The 17,287-nt window shown below is 35.1% G+C and overlaps 1 protein-coding gene across 3 annotated transcripts; it reads left to right on the plus strand.

Annotated features, from left to right (window-relative positions):
* Positions 1-1,680: 1,680 nt before the first annotated feature.
* On the plus strand, positions 1,681-5,928 carry LOC113723869 (putative late blight resistance protein homolog R1B-16). Of its 3 annotated transcripts, none has more exons than XR_003457134.2 (3): positions 1,681-2,523; positions 2,603-5,313; positions 5,510-5,928. XR_003457134.2 is itself a non-coding variant. In XM_027246841.2 (3 exons), exons 2-3 carry the CDS (start codon positions 3,045-3,047, stop codon positions 4,926-4,928), a joined length of 1,746 nt encoding a protein of 581 aa, XP_027102642.2. In that variant the 5' UTR covers positions 1,681-2,523; positions 2,603-3,044; the 3' UTR covers positions 4,929-5,499. The 3 variants fall into 3 exon arrangements, 2 of the variants coding, with proteins under 2 accessions (XP_027102642.2, XP_071925238.1); XM_027246841.2 differs by lacking the exon at positions 5,510-5,928 and having other exon boundaries at positions 2,603-4,770; positions 4,909-5,499; XM_072069137.1 differs by lacking the exon at positions 5,510-5,928 and having other exon boundaries at positions 2,603-5,498.
* The last annotated feature ends 11,359 nt before the right edge of the window (positions 5,929-17,287 follow it).

The following is a 17,287-nucleotide window of genomic DNA, read 5'->3' on the forward strand; positions in this document are numbered from 1 at the left end:
TAGAAAGTATATAACTCATTTTACTAAACAAATGTTTAGTTACTTATGATAATTTATGCTATTGAAAAATTTTTCTTGGGATTTAAACACTGGTATTATGTACATGTAAAAGATATTGATATTTTTCAACAGTTAAATATATACAATTATATTTTTTGTGAAAAAAATTCTATATTTAGTAATAATGCCTTTTCACAAAAAAAAAGAAGAAAATTATATATTCAAAAAGATTTATATATTTATACATTTTTCTTTTTTGGTCCTTGTCAATAATCCGTTTGATGTTTAAATATACACTGGTGTTTTCCTGATAATGTTTCAATATCTTCAATTATCATGAAAAACTAAAATATTTATTTAGTAAGAATAATTTATGTGATCTCGATAATTATTTACATCTAAAGTTGTATCATCATTTTTTTTTACACCACAATGTTCTTTTATAAAACGACAATATAATAACATAATTTCCTAAGGATAAAACTGTCAGATTTATTTGTTGTTTAGTGGTTAACAATTCAATCTTTGACGCGTTTCATTTGCACCAATCATGTGTACCGTTGATCCTATCAATCAATTAAGCATTAGTTTAGTTTCTCAGAAACGGCCCAATCATGTTGGGAACTTGGGATTGGTTGGAGCACACAATCGCTTTACCTGCTTCGTTTTTACAAGTCTTTCCATTGGAGAAACTGGGGGTTGGATGGATTCAGTCACATCACATATTGAGAGGTCAAGAAGACAAAATCACTTCTGAGAGAGAAGGAATTCTGAGAGCAATAGAAGAAGAAAGCAGATGGACTTCAAGACTTGCATCTGTTCAATCTTGGACAAGCTGCAGTTGGTTATGGAAAAGAGATATTTTTGCCAACCTCATCATGTTTTGCAAGTGCATTACCTGACAGTGGAGTTAAGACTGGTGAAAACATTTGTCCTGTGTTCAAGGAGATTGGCGTACTCTTCCGGAGTTGAAGACTCTGTTCATGGAGAAGCTTACAGGTTTTACAAGCTGCTTCTTGGGTCAGAGGATGGATTGCCCCCCAGCGACTTGGCTGCAGCGGTCTCTGGTTTCCGAGAAACTCTAATGGATTGTAAACATAAAATAAGCGAAGCGTATGTCGAGATGTTCGAGTTGGTTACGCAATCCATTGCTGGGGCAAGAATCCGACGGAGAATAAGAGAATACCAGCCCTGGAATCTGTTGGATCGCTTAGTGAAGCCCAGTTTTTCATCAGCAGACGAATTCATGGAATTCTTCCACTCCTTGCTGGAGAATGTTAAGGACGTTATGGAATGTGGTTTAGGATGTTGTGGAATGCTGGAAACCCTTCAAGAGAAGTTGGTATCCCTTGACAATTTGATTCAGTTTGCCACGCTACGAGGCAAGCCCCCCGGGGTAGTGAAGAAGCTTTGTGGAGCTGTGGTTCTATCTGCAGCACATCTTTGTTATATTTACTATTTGTTTTTAGATGATGGTAGTCAAGCATTTGATGAACTTAGATTGAAGATTACTGAATCAGTAGAGAACATCAAGCATGCTTATCAGCAAGTCCGTTTGGCTTGCTTTGGCGTCTTGCAATCTGGATCATCTTCGCTCATTGTGTCCACCCAGACCGATAGGTTTATAGTGGGGAATTTTGTAAGTTCACTTCTAGCAAATCTATTTGAGTTACTACTTGAAGATACTCTATGAGGGGCTTCAATTCCTGAGCATCATTCTCCAAAAGCAGCAAGAGAAGTATGATGGACTACCTCGAAGAACCAAGGATCTTATTGGAGCTGTGGTCGAAGATGCTGCAATTGTAATTTTCTCACTTTATCAGAAGAAAATCCGAGAAGCTTCGGCCAAGGAAACAGATGTTAAGCTCTTTTGTTTACTGTACAAGATTAAGCTTATTAAGGCAGAAGTTGAGGAACAGCATCCTGTCGATTTAAGGTTTAACTTTCCTACGACCAGTGAACTGGGGTTTATCGATCTTCTCCTACAAAAATTGAAGGAACTGGCAAGCAGTAAAGTGGATCCACTTGCTTTTGCTAGGGATGGAGCTGGCTTCTTAAAAACGTACTTGAAGAAGACCGAGGAAGATTCCCGAAGGTCTTTAAAGCAGGAAGTTCCAAAAGGGCTCCGATTACCTTGGCTGAATGAGATGGAACAGCACGACCTGCAACACAAGCTCCAACTTCAAAGATTGAAAATAGATATTTCATTCTTAAGATCATTTTTGAAAAATTATTTGGAGCAGCACAGCCGGAAAGACAATCTCTTTTATTCTTAAGATCGTGGTTGGAGAATCATGGGGAGCAATGCAATCAGCACAAAGAACTTCAAGCCCTTTGGAGTCGTGTTATAGAGGTAGCATATGAAGCAGAGTTTGTTTTTGACTCCTTAATAGTTGGAGATATATCATTTTATTCCCTGCTATTATTTGATAAGATCACACAAAAAGTTAAGCTTCTTAAAGGTGAAGCCCTGAAGATTCATGACAAAAATTATGTCTTCAAATCCCTGACAGCTATCACAAGGTAATATTTCAGCAATAAATTAGTGGATGCTGAAATTAGCACTTCTATTTTGTTAATGACATTCCAATTGCTTTTGCAGTTGTTTAAATTGTTCCCCAACAACAAGAAGCAAGTGGAGTGGCAGTAACAAAGAGCTTAGTACTGATAGTGCTACTCAAATTGAAGCTGTGGTGGGTTTGAATGAGGAGGTAGAAGCATGGTTCGAAGTCTCGGCCGAGTCGTCACCGTCTCGGCCCCTACCGATACGATACTGTGACGAAACGATACCGAGATACTTGACTTGCCGAGAAATCGGCCGAGACGTCACCGCGACGGATTGACTCGGCCGAGTCACACCGAGTCATTCTGAGTTATCCCGAGTCAAGACGAGAAATTAGCCGAGTTACACTGTGACGGATTGACTCGGCCATTTTTTTTGCTATTTTTTATTATTTTTGTTTAGCATACTTTTTTTATATTATTAACAATTTTTAGAATATTAAATACTTTAAAATTTGCGTCTCACCGAGACCGCGACCGATATGCCGAGACCGATGTGGAACGTTCCGGGCCGCGACCATGACCGCGACCACGACTTTGAACCATGGGTAGAAGTGATAATCAATCAACTTAAAGGAGGATCAATGCAGTTGGACATGCTTTCCATTGTGGGGATGCCTGGGATAGGTAAGACAACTCTGGCACAAAAGGTTTACCATGATCCTTCAGTTACATCTCACTTCCATGTTCGTGCTTGGTGTTGTATCTCTCAAACATATAACAAGCGAGATCTGTTGTCTGAGATTTTGGCTTGCATTGATCAGAAAGCTCAATTTTCTGAGACGAAGGAAGATGATGATTTGCCTGATATAATCCGTAAAAACTTGAAGGGAAAGAAATATCTCATATTTCTGGATGATGTATGGGATATTGAGGCATGGCATACTTTGAAAATATCGTTTCCTGATGATGCCAATGGAAGCAGAATTCTCTTAACAAGTCGGGATCATGAGATTACTGGAAATCGTCATGTTGTTCAGCTACTTACTGATGACGAAAGCTGGGAATTACTACAGACAAATGTGGCAAATGCTAGAGTAGAAGTCTACCCTCCAGAACTGAATGTTCTTGGGAGGAAAATAGCAAGAAACTGTAAGGGGCTGCCTTTATCAATTGTCATCATATCTGGAATTCTTGCTACTCTAGATCAAGCTGGTTGGGTGGAAGTCTTGAATAGCCTAAGTTCAAACATAGTTTGTGACACGGATCAATGCAAGAGTATACTGGAATTGAGTTACATACATCTACCTGATCATTTAAAGCCATGCCTCCTCTACTTTGGAGCATTTAGAGAAGATCAAGCAATTCCTACCCAGAGGTTGAAGTGGTTATGGATCGCTGAAGGATTTGTTCAGAAGAATGAGTCAAAAAGCCCAGAAGAAATTGTAGAAGGCTATATAACGAGTCTAATTAAGAGAAGCTTGGTTACAGTGGGGAAACAGAGATCTTTAGGCGGGGTCAAGACCTGCCACATTCATGATTTGTTGCATGTGTTTTGCAAGGGAAAAGCCAAAGATATAAATTTTCTACAACTGTCTAAGGAGGCGTTTGATGGGCCACACCACCTACGTCGGTTATCATACGGCTCTGATCTCAAGTATATTGCAAAATCAAGGATATTTTTTACCCGTATACGCTCTCTGCTGCTGCGGTGTAATTACTTCAGCAGTAAAGACACGGACTATATGCTATCTTTTGTTTTTGTCCTGAAACTTCTTAGAGTCTTGGATTTGGGAAATACGGAGATAGGCTATACTTTCCCAAGTGAATTATGCTTGCTTGTTCATTTGAGGTACTTGGCAGTAAAATTTCAAGGCCGTAAGCTGAAGATCCCATCCTCACTTGCGAACCTTTCAAACTTGGAAACTTTACTTCTGACGGTACATTGTTTTGACAGAGCACATTGTTTACTGCCTGATGCTTTGTGGAACATGCAGAAATTGAGGCATCTCCATGTGTATGGTGCTTTCATTGATATTAGGTTGGCCAATGACAGCCTTGACAGCTCCTCCACTTTATATGATTTAGCCACCTTTTCCACTCCAAAGTTTTATCTGGGGCAAAGCATGGTACAGATGATGAGAAAGTTTCCAAACGTTCGTGAACTGAAATGCCGTTTGCTAGAATCCGAAGAATCTACTGGGGAGAGCAACGCCATTGCGGAAATGGGCTTTCTGACTCAACTAGAATCACTAAAGCTGACTCTAGGTAATGTGACAGCACATCATATTGAATTTCGTCTCCCCTTAAATCTTAAACAGCTGACCCTTGAGTACTTTCCTTGGAATATGATTTCCACAATAAAAGAAATACATAATCTTGAGGTTCTTAAAATACTTCAACCAGCTGATGGAGTAGAGGAATGAGACATGGAAGACATGGAAGAAGAGGAAATCTTCCCAAAACGCAAATTCTTGAAATTGGAATCCTTGCAGACAGTCAGGTGAAGAGGCTCAGGACATCATTTTCCCAGTCTTGAGAAATTAGTTTTGGAACGTTGCAAGGAATTGAAAGAGCTGCCTTCTTGTTTATGGGAAACATTAACTCTTCAATTGATTGAGGTGCGTGGATGTCTACGCTCTACTGGAGATTTTGTTCGAGATATCAAGGAACAACAGGTGGACTACGGAAATAAGGATCTGAAAATCCTTATCTCATGTGAAATTGGTGTGAGTTAAGGACACTCCTCCATGGTCCGACTGAGATTCAAAAGGATGATCAGGATAGTCAGAAAGATAATCTGCCATAAGGGTGAATATTCTGTATGGCTTTGTTTATAATGATGTGACCTTTTTGCTTGAATGCATACATATGATGAAAATTGTTATTGAACAAATAAATGTACTGCTTGATAAATTGGTTGTAAAAAAGTTGATGATTAATACACCTCCTTTTGGCAGATGACTATAATCAAGTCTATAAAGTATCTGTTGATTCCATTTTGCAGAATACAAACTCAGGATCGTGAAGTTGTGTATCAAAACATGTATCACAATAGCTTTATCAGAAACTGGTAATACACAATCTGATACAATCTTGTATTGATGCTTGGTCAAGTGTGTTGTGTCATGGAAGTCGGATGCTATGAAGGTGATGGTATGTGCATCTGGGGTACATATCATGTGTTGTGCTACGCTATTAGCTTGGACCTGTTCTGCTCCCTGAATGAACTTTTGAGATGCTGGTCTGTTTAATTTGTGCTATGAAAGGTTGTGGAGACTTGAAAGTGGGAGCTGCTTTGTATATGGTAATGCTTCATTTATATTGGTTTGAGCAAACCAATTCCATCCATCAAGTATTGATTTGCGCCATGACTAGTTGTCAAAATAATGCAATTTCTGCTGCAACTTTCTAGCATCAGAATAGGTCAATTTGGTTAATAAGTTAAATTATTACTTAGTTGTTAAGAGTAATTTCACATTTGGTGTTTTTTGACAAGTGCAACTATTTTGAATTATAAATATTTTTTTATTGAGATTTGTTAAAAAAAAAATTGTTAGCACAATGATCTTTACGTTGGCACGACCTTGTCATTTCTACGATCATTTGCCAACTTTCTTCCGATTCTCTACTGAATTACCGGTGGTTGGTCCGATTACAACAGCATCGGAGATATATTAATGTTATCCTGCCATGAGAATAACTTAGGTTTCTTGATCAATGTGGCTTGTGGAAGACTGCTTAATTTTTGAAAATTTTAAAAAATAAATGTACATATGTTTACATATAAACCACAATTCACTTGATTTTTAAAGCGAAAGCAGTATTGTGTGACCAAAAAAATTAAAATAAAGGAAGGAAAAGGGATTTCGTGATCAACCATGTTGTGTTTGATGTGCTTTTATGATTAAATTCAGATTAATTTATTTCTGCTCTTCATTCTGCTCTTCAAATTTGAATAGAGATCAGTTCAAAGATTTCAGAGATTTCTGAAATTTACTGTCGAAAGTATAACCAATAACTCCTAACTTTGGAAATGAAAACTTCGACTTGTATCAAATAATACAAGAATTTGGCCATAACCATTGGCTACTGATAAATAAAACTTGAAGCTGTGGGCTGCTGCTCCCTACCGCCATTATCCCCTCCCTCCAGTTCCCCCCATGCACACAGAAAAGATTCAGGTGATTTGTTTTTACGTGCAGTTTTCCTAAAGAAAATCTTGCACACATGAAAATAAAAGAAAGAAGGGGATCAATAATTTTCGAAAAGCTTGGACAATGATCCACTTCAGAAAATTTCAGCAAAGCCTGCAAGAAAGTGACTCAGCTGTGCCAATGAAAGGCTTGTTGCAGAATACTTTTCTTGATTTTAATATTCTGACTTCAAAGAGAAAACAAAAATGACCAGTTGATGGTTGGAGATGATTACGGATTAAAAATGTTTTCAATACTTAATTGTAACTATCTGCAAGTCATGAGCGTATGCATAACCGAAAATGATAAAATCTTTTAGTAAAGAAATTTTTTTTTTTTTATAATCTTCTACTTTTTCATTAAACTTTTTAGTTAACCAAATTAGTCGTTTAACACTTGAAGTTTAACTAAATAAAACGTATACTTTTTGGACCAAAAATTGCATTTTTTTTAATTAGGTGACCACAATTGTACTTTTATATTAGCTGAGTGACCGAAAAAAAATTTTGCTATTAGTTCAGTTAACCTTTTGACTAAATAAAAAATTTTAGTAACCAAGTTAGAAAATTTTCAATAATGTAATGACTATATTTTCATCACTTGCTCTAAGATAAAGAATCTGGCCGAAACTGCTAGACCAAGAATATGTGAATACAAAAGTGGTTGTTTTTTTTTCCCGAAAACGATAATAATTGTATAATGTATTCTATTCTAGATTACAGGAGGGGTTGTTGATAAGTTCCATTTGGTATTTCGTCATATGACATCTCAATTTTCGATGAGTTAATGGACCTAACTACTGTAAAATGAAGTCTTGAGTGAATAATGCATCTTCCATCAGATAACTAATACTGTTTGCTTTGCTCTATTACCCTCTATGAATAACAAAGAAACATTTTAAAGAATTAATTGCAAATACCCCCTCAAAAAGTATGTATTTCTTGCTCTGTCTCCAATGTCCAATTGAATCAATCACTCCTTAAAATCAAATTGAGAATTGACTGTGATTTCCAAAAATCATAGAGTTTGTGACTTTGCTATTTTTCTCCGACAAACTTATACGCATATATTTTGTTTATTATCATTTTTTTTAGTGTAAGTGAGAGGCCTTGAACTCGAGACCTCTCATTTATACTTTCTCCCCCCAAATTATTCAATCCATCCCTCCACTAACAAACTATGTATATATGTAGATTTCTTCCTCCTAAAAAAAATCACTATAGATTTATAGTAATCTATGAGAAAACTTTTTAGTTTTTTGGCCATAAAACTCTTTAATTAAATGAATTAATACTTTTCAATTTTTTTGGAAAGAGTTGGATTGGATGATAAGGTGTAAGAAATTGTATACAATGTTTTAAGAATTGGACGGGACTGACCGGTTGATATGATACCAACCAACTTAATCTATGAGAAACCCAGAAAGCTAAAAAATCAGCCAAAACCAGTCAAAATCAGTGAACTGAAATGAACCGATTAAACTGATCAGGTCTAGTTTTTAGATTTTGAGTTTGAATTTGGACATTTTTTTTATGGGCTGCTCACTTTCTTGAACTTTTGGGTTCTATCAAAACCCAACAACTACAACTAATTGTCTACTACTTCAATTAAGTTGGTTGATGGGCTATTTTATTTTTATTAAAAATAAATTGACTAATCCAACTAAAATTTCAAGAAACCCTAAATTTTCTTCCTCTTCCAAGAATCTTTACTTCCACGAGCCGTTCTACAAGCTCAACTCATCCTCTCTCTCTCTCTCTCTCTCTCTCTCTCTCTCTCTCTCTCTCTCTCTCTCTCTTTTGGAGTTAAGTTTACAAATCCTATCAGATTTGTTTTTTAGTTGGGAAGGTTAAACACTTCATTGTTTAATTTAAAATATTGGATAGATTTGTTCATCATTTTGTTGATTCTTTTTTTTTTTTTTTGTGAAATACTTTTCTTTTATTTGGTTGATGAATTAGAAGGTACTAGATCAGTAAATCTTCTCCAAAAGATATTACAAATTTTAGGATTTTTGTGTTGATATTACATATGTCTGATTACTTGTTATTTTTTATTTTTAAAAATAAAAAATAAATAAATAATCAATGAATTGAGGTTGAATTGGTTGAACCTTGATGCTGCCACTTTACCTGTTCAATCACCCATCCGAGTTTCAAAACATTGACAGTTCATAAGAGGTCCTAGATTCCAACACCTCCCGCTTATAGAAAAAAAAAAAATCAGTTTTCAGCTAATCATATCTTCGTGCTGAGTATAGCTTTCCTACCAAAGACCACAAGCCTACAACCAACCTGAGTTAATAAATGTATAATTGATATCATCGATAATTGTGTTGAAGAAGCTGCCTCGCTACCGGTCGACCATGTTATCAATTGTTAAAGATATCATCGACCTCTCGACAAGTTGGATGAGCAATTTAATGATCTCTGAACTTGGCTACAGCTCTGTCAAATTAAACAAGCACAGCTTTGTTTATAATGATGTATTTCATAATTTAATTTTTGAAATGTTGATAATGGAATATTTCTTGTACCAAATGGTTACAATTAATCTGAATAACTTGTACTATTTAGCAGCTGATTCTTCAAATAAACTAATGCAGTCTGCAGCACATTAGTCTTAAAAGCTCCATAGAGTTCTTCCCCAACTTTGCTAGTCTGGTTCCCAATTGTGATTGAAAGACTTTCTCCTCCTTTTTTCAAGCTTTCCTTAACGTTCATTTAAATTCGCTAAAACAACATCAAAGCAGATATAAAGAAGTATGTCTTGTGTGCAGCCTTCTAATTCTAGTTCACAATTTTCTGAAACCTATCCACAAATGGGACTCAATCACTCCATCAATCTGATAAATTTTAAATTCTGCACTTGTATATACATCAACAGGGGGTCCGTTTGGATTAGCTGTTTTTGGGGTTGTTTTTCAAAAACAATACTGTAGCATTTCGTTTTTGAAAGAATTTCTTGCAGACTAATCCATGTGGCTAAGTTCAACCTGTTCAGCTTCACAGCAGATTTCTATGCAATAGTATATGTATACTAAGAAAAAGTGTCTGGGTAAGCTGCATAGATTTTTCTGGGAAATGTTTGTTTCTAGTATGTGATGGAAATTAATGCAATCTACATTTCTAGATGCTTGCATCATCTGCTTTAGTGTGACAAGTAAACATTACTATTGATTGGCTCCTTCGTCATGTTTATGCTTTCTGGCTTGATGCCTCCTCAAGTTTCTCCGTGGTTTTAGATGATTCCTCGGTCAGGAATGCCCTGCCATCAGTCCATTTCCCTTGTGCAACTAAATGAAGCTTCACACCAAGACAGCTCCCAGCCTCCCAACTACTGCTCTTTCCATTGCCACCTTCATATTGGTTTTTTTTTTTTTTTTAATTTACCCAAAGCAAGGTGAAGGATCTAAATAATTTGTTATTCAGGTGGAAATTTTAACATCAGTAAAAGATGTAGGTTCTCAACATTTGAACATTCATCTGGTTTGATTTGGTTGATTCAAACTAAGATTTTCTCAAACTAATGTGATGCGTGCTTGGGTTTTTCTTGTTATTTCAGCGGTTAATTGAGAAAAAATGTCCAAAGTTGAAGTTTATGTGCAACCAGGAAACTAGATACTTATGAGAAACTTGGCAATTTCAAGCATGAGGCCGAAAGAATACATGAATTTGTATTCCAAGGACTTGTGTACCTGGAGAACATCAACCAAAATGTGTCATCTATAAGAACAAAAGATTTCTCCTTGGTTTATATTCGATTTCAGCCACTTCTGATGCTCATCCTTCAAGTGCAAAGTATTGTCCCGTACTTATATTGCAATTATGTCTTCTGGAAAATTAACATATTACCTTCACCTTCTTGTTGATTACCAAGTTAAAACAAAAGATGTGCTGCTGGGGTTTGGACAAGTGTCTTCGCAGTTCTGCACAAGAAAAAGCAATAAAGGGAATTTTAACCTGCTTAAGAATTACAAAGCTGCATTTCTTTTTGGTTGGGGGTCACTAGTACAGGCATAGGACAGAACACCTAATGTAAGATTTCAGATGGAAGCTCCTGGCATATCTACCCACGAGGCAAAGCCATCGGAAGTCTTCTACAGGCCTCGAAAACCTGATAGTATCATTCATTTACTGTCCACCCTGCCTAATAGTGACTATAGCCATCTATGGTGGCTGCCGTCTAAGTGGATTGTATTCCATCCTACTTACACTGCTCATGGTTCTGTCCTACAAATTAACATATCATTTCTACCTTGATCACTTACTGTTAATCACTCGTTCGGCTTCCAAATTGGAAAACTGAAGATCATCAGCTGCAATTCTTTACATGTTTTAAAGTGTTAATGACACTACATTTTCTGTGTGGGAGGTAAGAATGCCACTATAAGCATACGACAATGTACCAACTACATATCGTCGGCTTTACAAAAAGAAAGAAACGAAGAAGACACTGATTGATAATTTGCTATCAAACAATGAAAGCGATTATGTTGGCATGACTAGCTTCCCTCTCACTTCTTTTGGATATGAACACTTTTTATGATGCAAAATTGGAAGAAATATTTAAGTAGCATCATTCTGATGCACAAATATTAACCTTCTTCTAATCAAAACACTTATTAACACATGCATTCCTAGAATAATTCACAGAAGTCCGATCAGTGAACTCAACAATATTGCTTCTCAATTTGGCAGAGTGCTTATATAATTTTGCACAAACACATAATATCTTTGAGAAAGGGAAAAGGAAAAGACATGTTACATGAGATGAAAAATATTAGGGTGCCTTTGGGAAGCAAAGTGGTGAATTTAAATAGCACTTTGCAGACATTAATTACAGCTGGGACTGAAAGCACAGCAACTACTTTGGAGTAGCAATGTCTCTTCTCCTTGGGACCTTAGCCATCCAGAAGCCATGAAGAAAGTAATAGCTGTGAAAGACGTGATTGGACAAGCTTAAGAAAAAGACGTCCCAAATCTGAATTGTCTGTGACATTATCACCGAAACACTTAATTACATCCTCTTGCACTTCTTATGCCACACCAGTCAGCTCAAGATTGTAATCTCTGTGGATATGAGGTACCAAAAGGCACGATGTTTTTCACCAATGTGTGGACCATCGAAAGATATATATGGATTTGAAGTCATGACTGCAAGATTTTGAATCTAAGCACCAAAAACAGAGAAATTTGAAAATTAACTTGTTTTTCTTTTGGTGTTTAATTAAGATTCTCTTGTTCCCCCTTCCCAAATGAAGAACTTGCATACTGTATCCAACAACGATCACCTTACACGAAATTGTCACATAAACATACCCCAAGATTTTCACTTTTCTTATCCTCTTTTCCTTTGACTTAAACTTATTATCTTGGAAAGTTATACACTTTTTTGAAGTCACATAAACATACACCAAGTTTATCACTTTACTTATCCTCTTTCATTTGATCGACACCAAGATTTGCACTTTTCTTATCCTCTTTTCATCTGGCTCTCTTCAAAAACAATATAAAAAGTCACAAATATTTTCCAGCTTATTTCTGGACACCCTTAACTTGAATGTGCGTGCTTATGGCTCTTTCATGTGAAGATCTTCTACTGATAAACTTGGTCTTATTTTGGCTAAATAAATTGTTTCTTATTTTGGAAAAGTTGCTATTAATTACATAAACCTAAAAACCAACCGTGAGGATTGAGGCTTCAAATTCATCTAATTTGAGAATTAAAGGTCAAGGTCTAGAATTAAAGACCTAGTATCAAACAACTAAAAAGTTTTTTCATTATGGGAAACATTAATATTTAGAGGCAGTCTTTGAAGTTTTCGATTAGAAAGCCATGGAACGTTAATGATTTGCACTTAGCAAAACTTTAGCAAAAATAAATAAATGAATAATTCTTACAGTCACAAAAACTTATCCATTCTTCCAGGGACAAAATAAAAAATGAGAGAAAAAATACAACAAGAAACATAAAATAGATAACAAAAATGCTTTCTTTCCAAACATCACAGAAAACAAAATGAAAGAAAAATAAACAAAATGAAAGAAAAATAAAAATAAGAGAGAGACAGGGAGAAAAAAAGAAAAAAGGGCTTCCTATTACTAAAGTGATAAGGTGAAGACTACATTTTTTATGGAGTTTCTCTAGCCTTTCAAAGATGTGAAAATATTCTCCAAAAGCCTCTATTTATAGAGGATTCAAGAGGCAAATGAGTTGTTTCTAGTTGTCATTTTCGACTCTTGAAACTTCTATGAGTTTTCTTTCCAACTTTCCAACCTTTTCTTGAACAGATACAGTCGAGCTTGATAGCTGGAATTGAGTTGGAAAAGTTGTATGAAAGTAGGGCAAGTTGATGAGCAAGTTGCAGCAATCAAGTGAGAATACGCGACTACAAGCCCCGTAATCATGAAGTCTCATTTTCACTTCTATACATTCGGCACCGTTTCAACTGCTATTTTCTTGATGATAAAGGCTGAACTAGCTCTTGTGAAACCATGAAAATTGTAGCCCTTTGAGTTGGCTTTCCAATGCCTCAAGAATCATTCAATTTGGAGTTCTGTTGATATGACCAAATTACCATCAACTGGTCAGAGCTCTATTTTAGCTTTCGATCGCAGAGTTTCACTTCTGTATTTCGACATTTTGACAAGGAAAACGACTGAACTGGACTTCTATGTTTTCATACCAAATATTAGGAGTGGCAATTCCTGACACGACCCGAAAACATGACACAAACCTAATACGAAATTAATGGGTTTGGGTCGAGGTTTCAGGAGTTCTGGTCAAAATCAGGTCGAACCCGATGAATCCGAAAAAAAAACAGGTCAATTTCGGATCAACCCGTGGTGACCTGATATGACCCGATGTGACCCATTTACGAATTAAAACTAATTTAATAAACATAAAAATTATTTTATCTAACTAAACTAAATCATTCTTTTTTTCCAAAGGCATTAATTACTTAATCCTAAATGAATTTATTTACCTTGAGTGAAGTTAAAATTATTTTATTTGGACAAATAATATATTATGTTATTTTTTACTTTTATGCTGTTTTAATTTATTTTATATTTGGTTTGAGATAAAACACTTTTACGGTGTTTAATTTATTTTAGATTTGGTTTGAAATTATTTATTTAAATTTTTATTACTTGATGATGTAATTAATTTTGTGAAAAATTGATTTTATTAGAAATTACAGTGATAAATTAATAAATTAAAATTAAGTTTCGAGTCATTTCGGGTCGACCCGCCAACCCGAAATTTTCGGGTTCGTGTCAGGTGCCCTGACCCCGTTTCGGGTTGATAGGTCGGATTCGGGTCAGCAGGTTCTTTGTTATACTTAGGCCTCAATCCGACCCGTCAACTCGAACCCGACCCGATTGCCACCCCTACCAAATATAAATATATCTATTAGCTTCAAAATGGTTCAAGAATCACCTCAATCCAATGCTTGTAATTCAAGATATTGCTGAAATACCATAATGTATCAAAGCTGTGAAACTGCTTCCTTTTATTCTTGATTGCATTTCCTCTTTTGCACTTCATATTTTCTATTTATCACTTTAAACCATCTTCAATCATTCAATTATCTTCTCAATTCACTGCATTTGATGATTGAATCCTTAAACCTACAAAAACATGAAATTTTTACCCTTAAAATCCATAAAAATGCAATTTTCATACTTTAAACCATAAAATACATATTTTCACTGGAAACCTAGTTTATTAGCTCTAAAACTAAATAAAACACACCGAAACTAATTAATAAAACACACTAAAAACGTGTAAAATATATACTTATCATCATATATTCTATTCCAGATATGGAGTTGGGCAAAATTTTATGCGATTCAATAAACAAAATATAAATTCCATCATTGCTAGATCTATACAATTCGGTGAAGAATGAACTAACAGTGGGATTTTTTGATAAATAGGAAATTAAAAATGTTCATGGATGGAAATGAGGGAAATTGCTACAACACATTGATTTAATGGGATTATGATCCTAGTATGATCCTAGAGTTTATAAAAGTACTGTTAAAATACTAGAATTTTGTAGATTTAAGTACACATTATATGCATTAGGATTAATATTTTACACACTAATGATGTATACACTATTAGCCTTTGTTGGATGACAACTATCCAACATTTGAATTTAAAATTTCACTTTTATACATGTGTCATAATCCAACGATAATAGCATATATAAGATTACCCTATGAACTAAGAGACATCTTAATAATGTGCAATATCTTATATTTCACAAATTTAGACCAATGATATTTAGCCCAAAAATATAGTAAATTCTAGAATCACTTGAACCTTTTTTCAATTAGCATATAATGCTAGAAATTACAGATTTTAGTAGAAGAACTTTTTTGTAGTTACAATTTCATTTTTATTTACAAATATTTTCATGGACGATAAGCTTATAATTTAAAAAAATATTGATTTTTTTTTTGCAATTTTTAGTAAGATCCTATGATTCTACGATCCTACCTACAATTTGGTGACATGCTTCTGAAATGATTTGAGGTAGAATCTGAGATCTAGAAATATCCGAACAATAGCAGTATTGTACCTCATCTGATTAATTATTAATTAGTCTAACTAATCGTAAAATTCCCAGCTAGATTTTGATTTTCATCACAGTAATCAGGTTTTAAGCTAGCGAGTCCCGATGGTCCTACGTACCTGCCTCATTATGTTGTCAAAAAAACATTACACATTAACAATTACAATAGTTTATTATATGGGCAGCTAATTGTGTAAAATATAGCATGTGATAATAGTCAAATTTGTTTGATGAAAAGATAATGGTCACAATCGACCGAATGACATATATACGTATATATTGTTGTAAAAGATAATGCGGTGGGCAATGGAATTTGAATCTTATATCATATTATAAATAGAAATGTTTGAGTATGCATTTTCAACAGTAAATTACATGTAAACTAGGTGTATTACCACTCTTGGCTAGGAAAATTCTTTTGCCGGAGGGAAAGTTGAATTTGAAAAGTGTCTAAATGTATCCAAAAAAATGGACAATAGTAAAAACATAAGTATGGGCATTCGTATGATAATTTTTGTTTGCTGGTTTTGTCCACTTTTTGAGACTTTGAGGGCGAATAATATATACAGACCAAGGAACTCTAATTTTTTTTCTTTTCTTTTGTAACTGTTATTTTAAATAGGGAACAAAAGTCCTTTTGATATATTATAATCTCTTTTAGCAAGTACTCAAACAACTTGTATGGAACCTATAATCAATTATGATGATTATACAAATAATAGAAAATACTTTAGCAAATTTGATTATAGCAAATTAGATGACATAGTTAAATTTTGGCCATATCAAAGGCAAAAAAAATGATTTTATGACATAATACACAAATCTTAGCTTGATTAATTTGATCAATTCTACTGTCTGGTCCAACTGCATTTTAATTATTCTACTTCTAAAATGTTTTCATCAATCAATGAAGATTTGGAAATCAAATGATAATGAGAAAAATCGAAACAACTCTTCTCCTTCTATAATTGTTTCTTTTTTTTTCTTTTTAACCAAAATATTTCTTGCTTTAAAGAGTCATACAATGAAATCAGACTTAAGCAATTGTAAATAAAATTACTTAAAAAATGTATTTTTTTTTATTTAAGGGTTAGACATCTCTTATTGACATGAACCTACAAACAACACGAAATTACAAGTGGAATGTCTTGTCACTTTAAGTTATGATTCTTTGTTACTTATTAAGTGTATTATAGTAAGTATGTATGCAAAGTTGCAAATAAGACATCTTTTGCTGCTTAACCTGAAAAAAGGACTGGAAATAGTGGTAGACTACCAGCAAGGGATAAACATGTAAAATAAAAAAAATGATGCTCACTTGTCATCAAATATTAGACAATTCTTGGATATCTCCCTTATATAAACATCCAGTCGCAAGCCCCTACTAGTACTACTACTGCTCACTTAGTAGCTTCTTTCCCATTATATTCCTTCTACCTTGCCACACTACCATCACCACATACTCAGCTCCTTTCACTATTCTAATTTCATGGCTAGTTTCGATTGGAAATCATTCTTTGAAAAGCTCAACTCCACTGCTGGTAGGAAGCTATTTCCTAAAAGTTTCAAACCCAGGGAGCTATGGTGGTTTCCCATGGTCCTTTTCTCTGTGTCTGCTATCTTTTGTTTCTCTTACACTGATCTTGGTGAGCAGCATCCCATGAAGGTGAATCTCGTCTCCTTGGGTTGGGGTGTCGCCGTCCTAACTTCCGAGTACTTCTTCCTTCTCAACTATGAAAAGGCCCAAGCTCACGCTGTGCTGCAACATGAATTCAGCATACTCGGCCGATCTATCGTCAACTGCATCCCCCATCTTAGTTCGGCCATGATCTCTGGGTTGAACAAAACTTCTATTGCTAGAGCGTTCATTGTCTACTGAGTTGCTGCTGCTGTCATGAGCGTGGAGAGGCTACTTGAAGCAAGGATGGACATGGGTCTTTTTCTATTTCTCATTTCTTGTGGGGTTTGCCAGGCTTATGTTGCCTTTGGCCTTAGCTTTTGC

Source organism: Coffea arabica, chromosome 1c, assembly GCF_036785885.1.
Source record: "Coffea arabica cultivar ET-39 chromosome 1c, Coffea Arabica ET-39 HiFi, whole genome shotgun sequence".
In the NCBI taxonomy this organism is placed as follows: domain Eukaryota; kingdom Viridiplantae; phylum Streptophyta; class Magnoliopsida; order Gentianales; family Rubiaceae; genus Coffea; species Coffea arabica.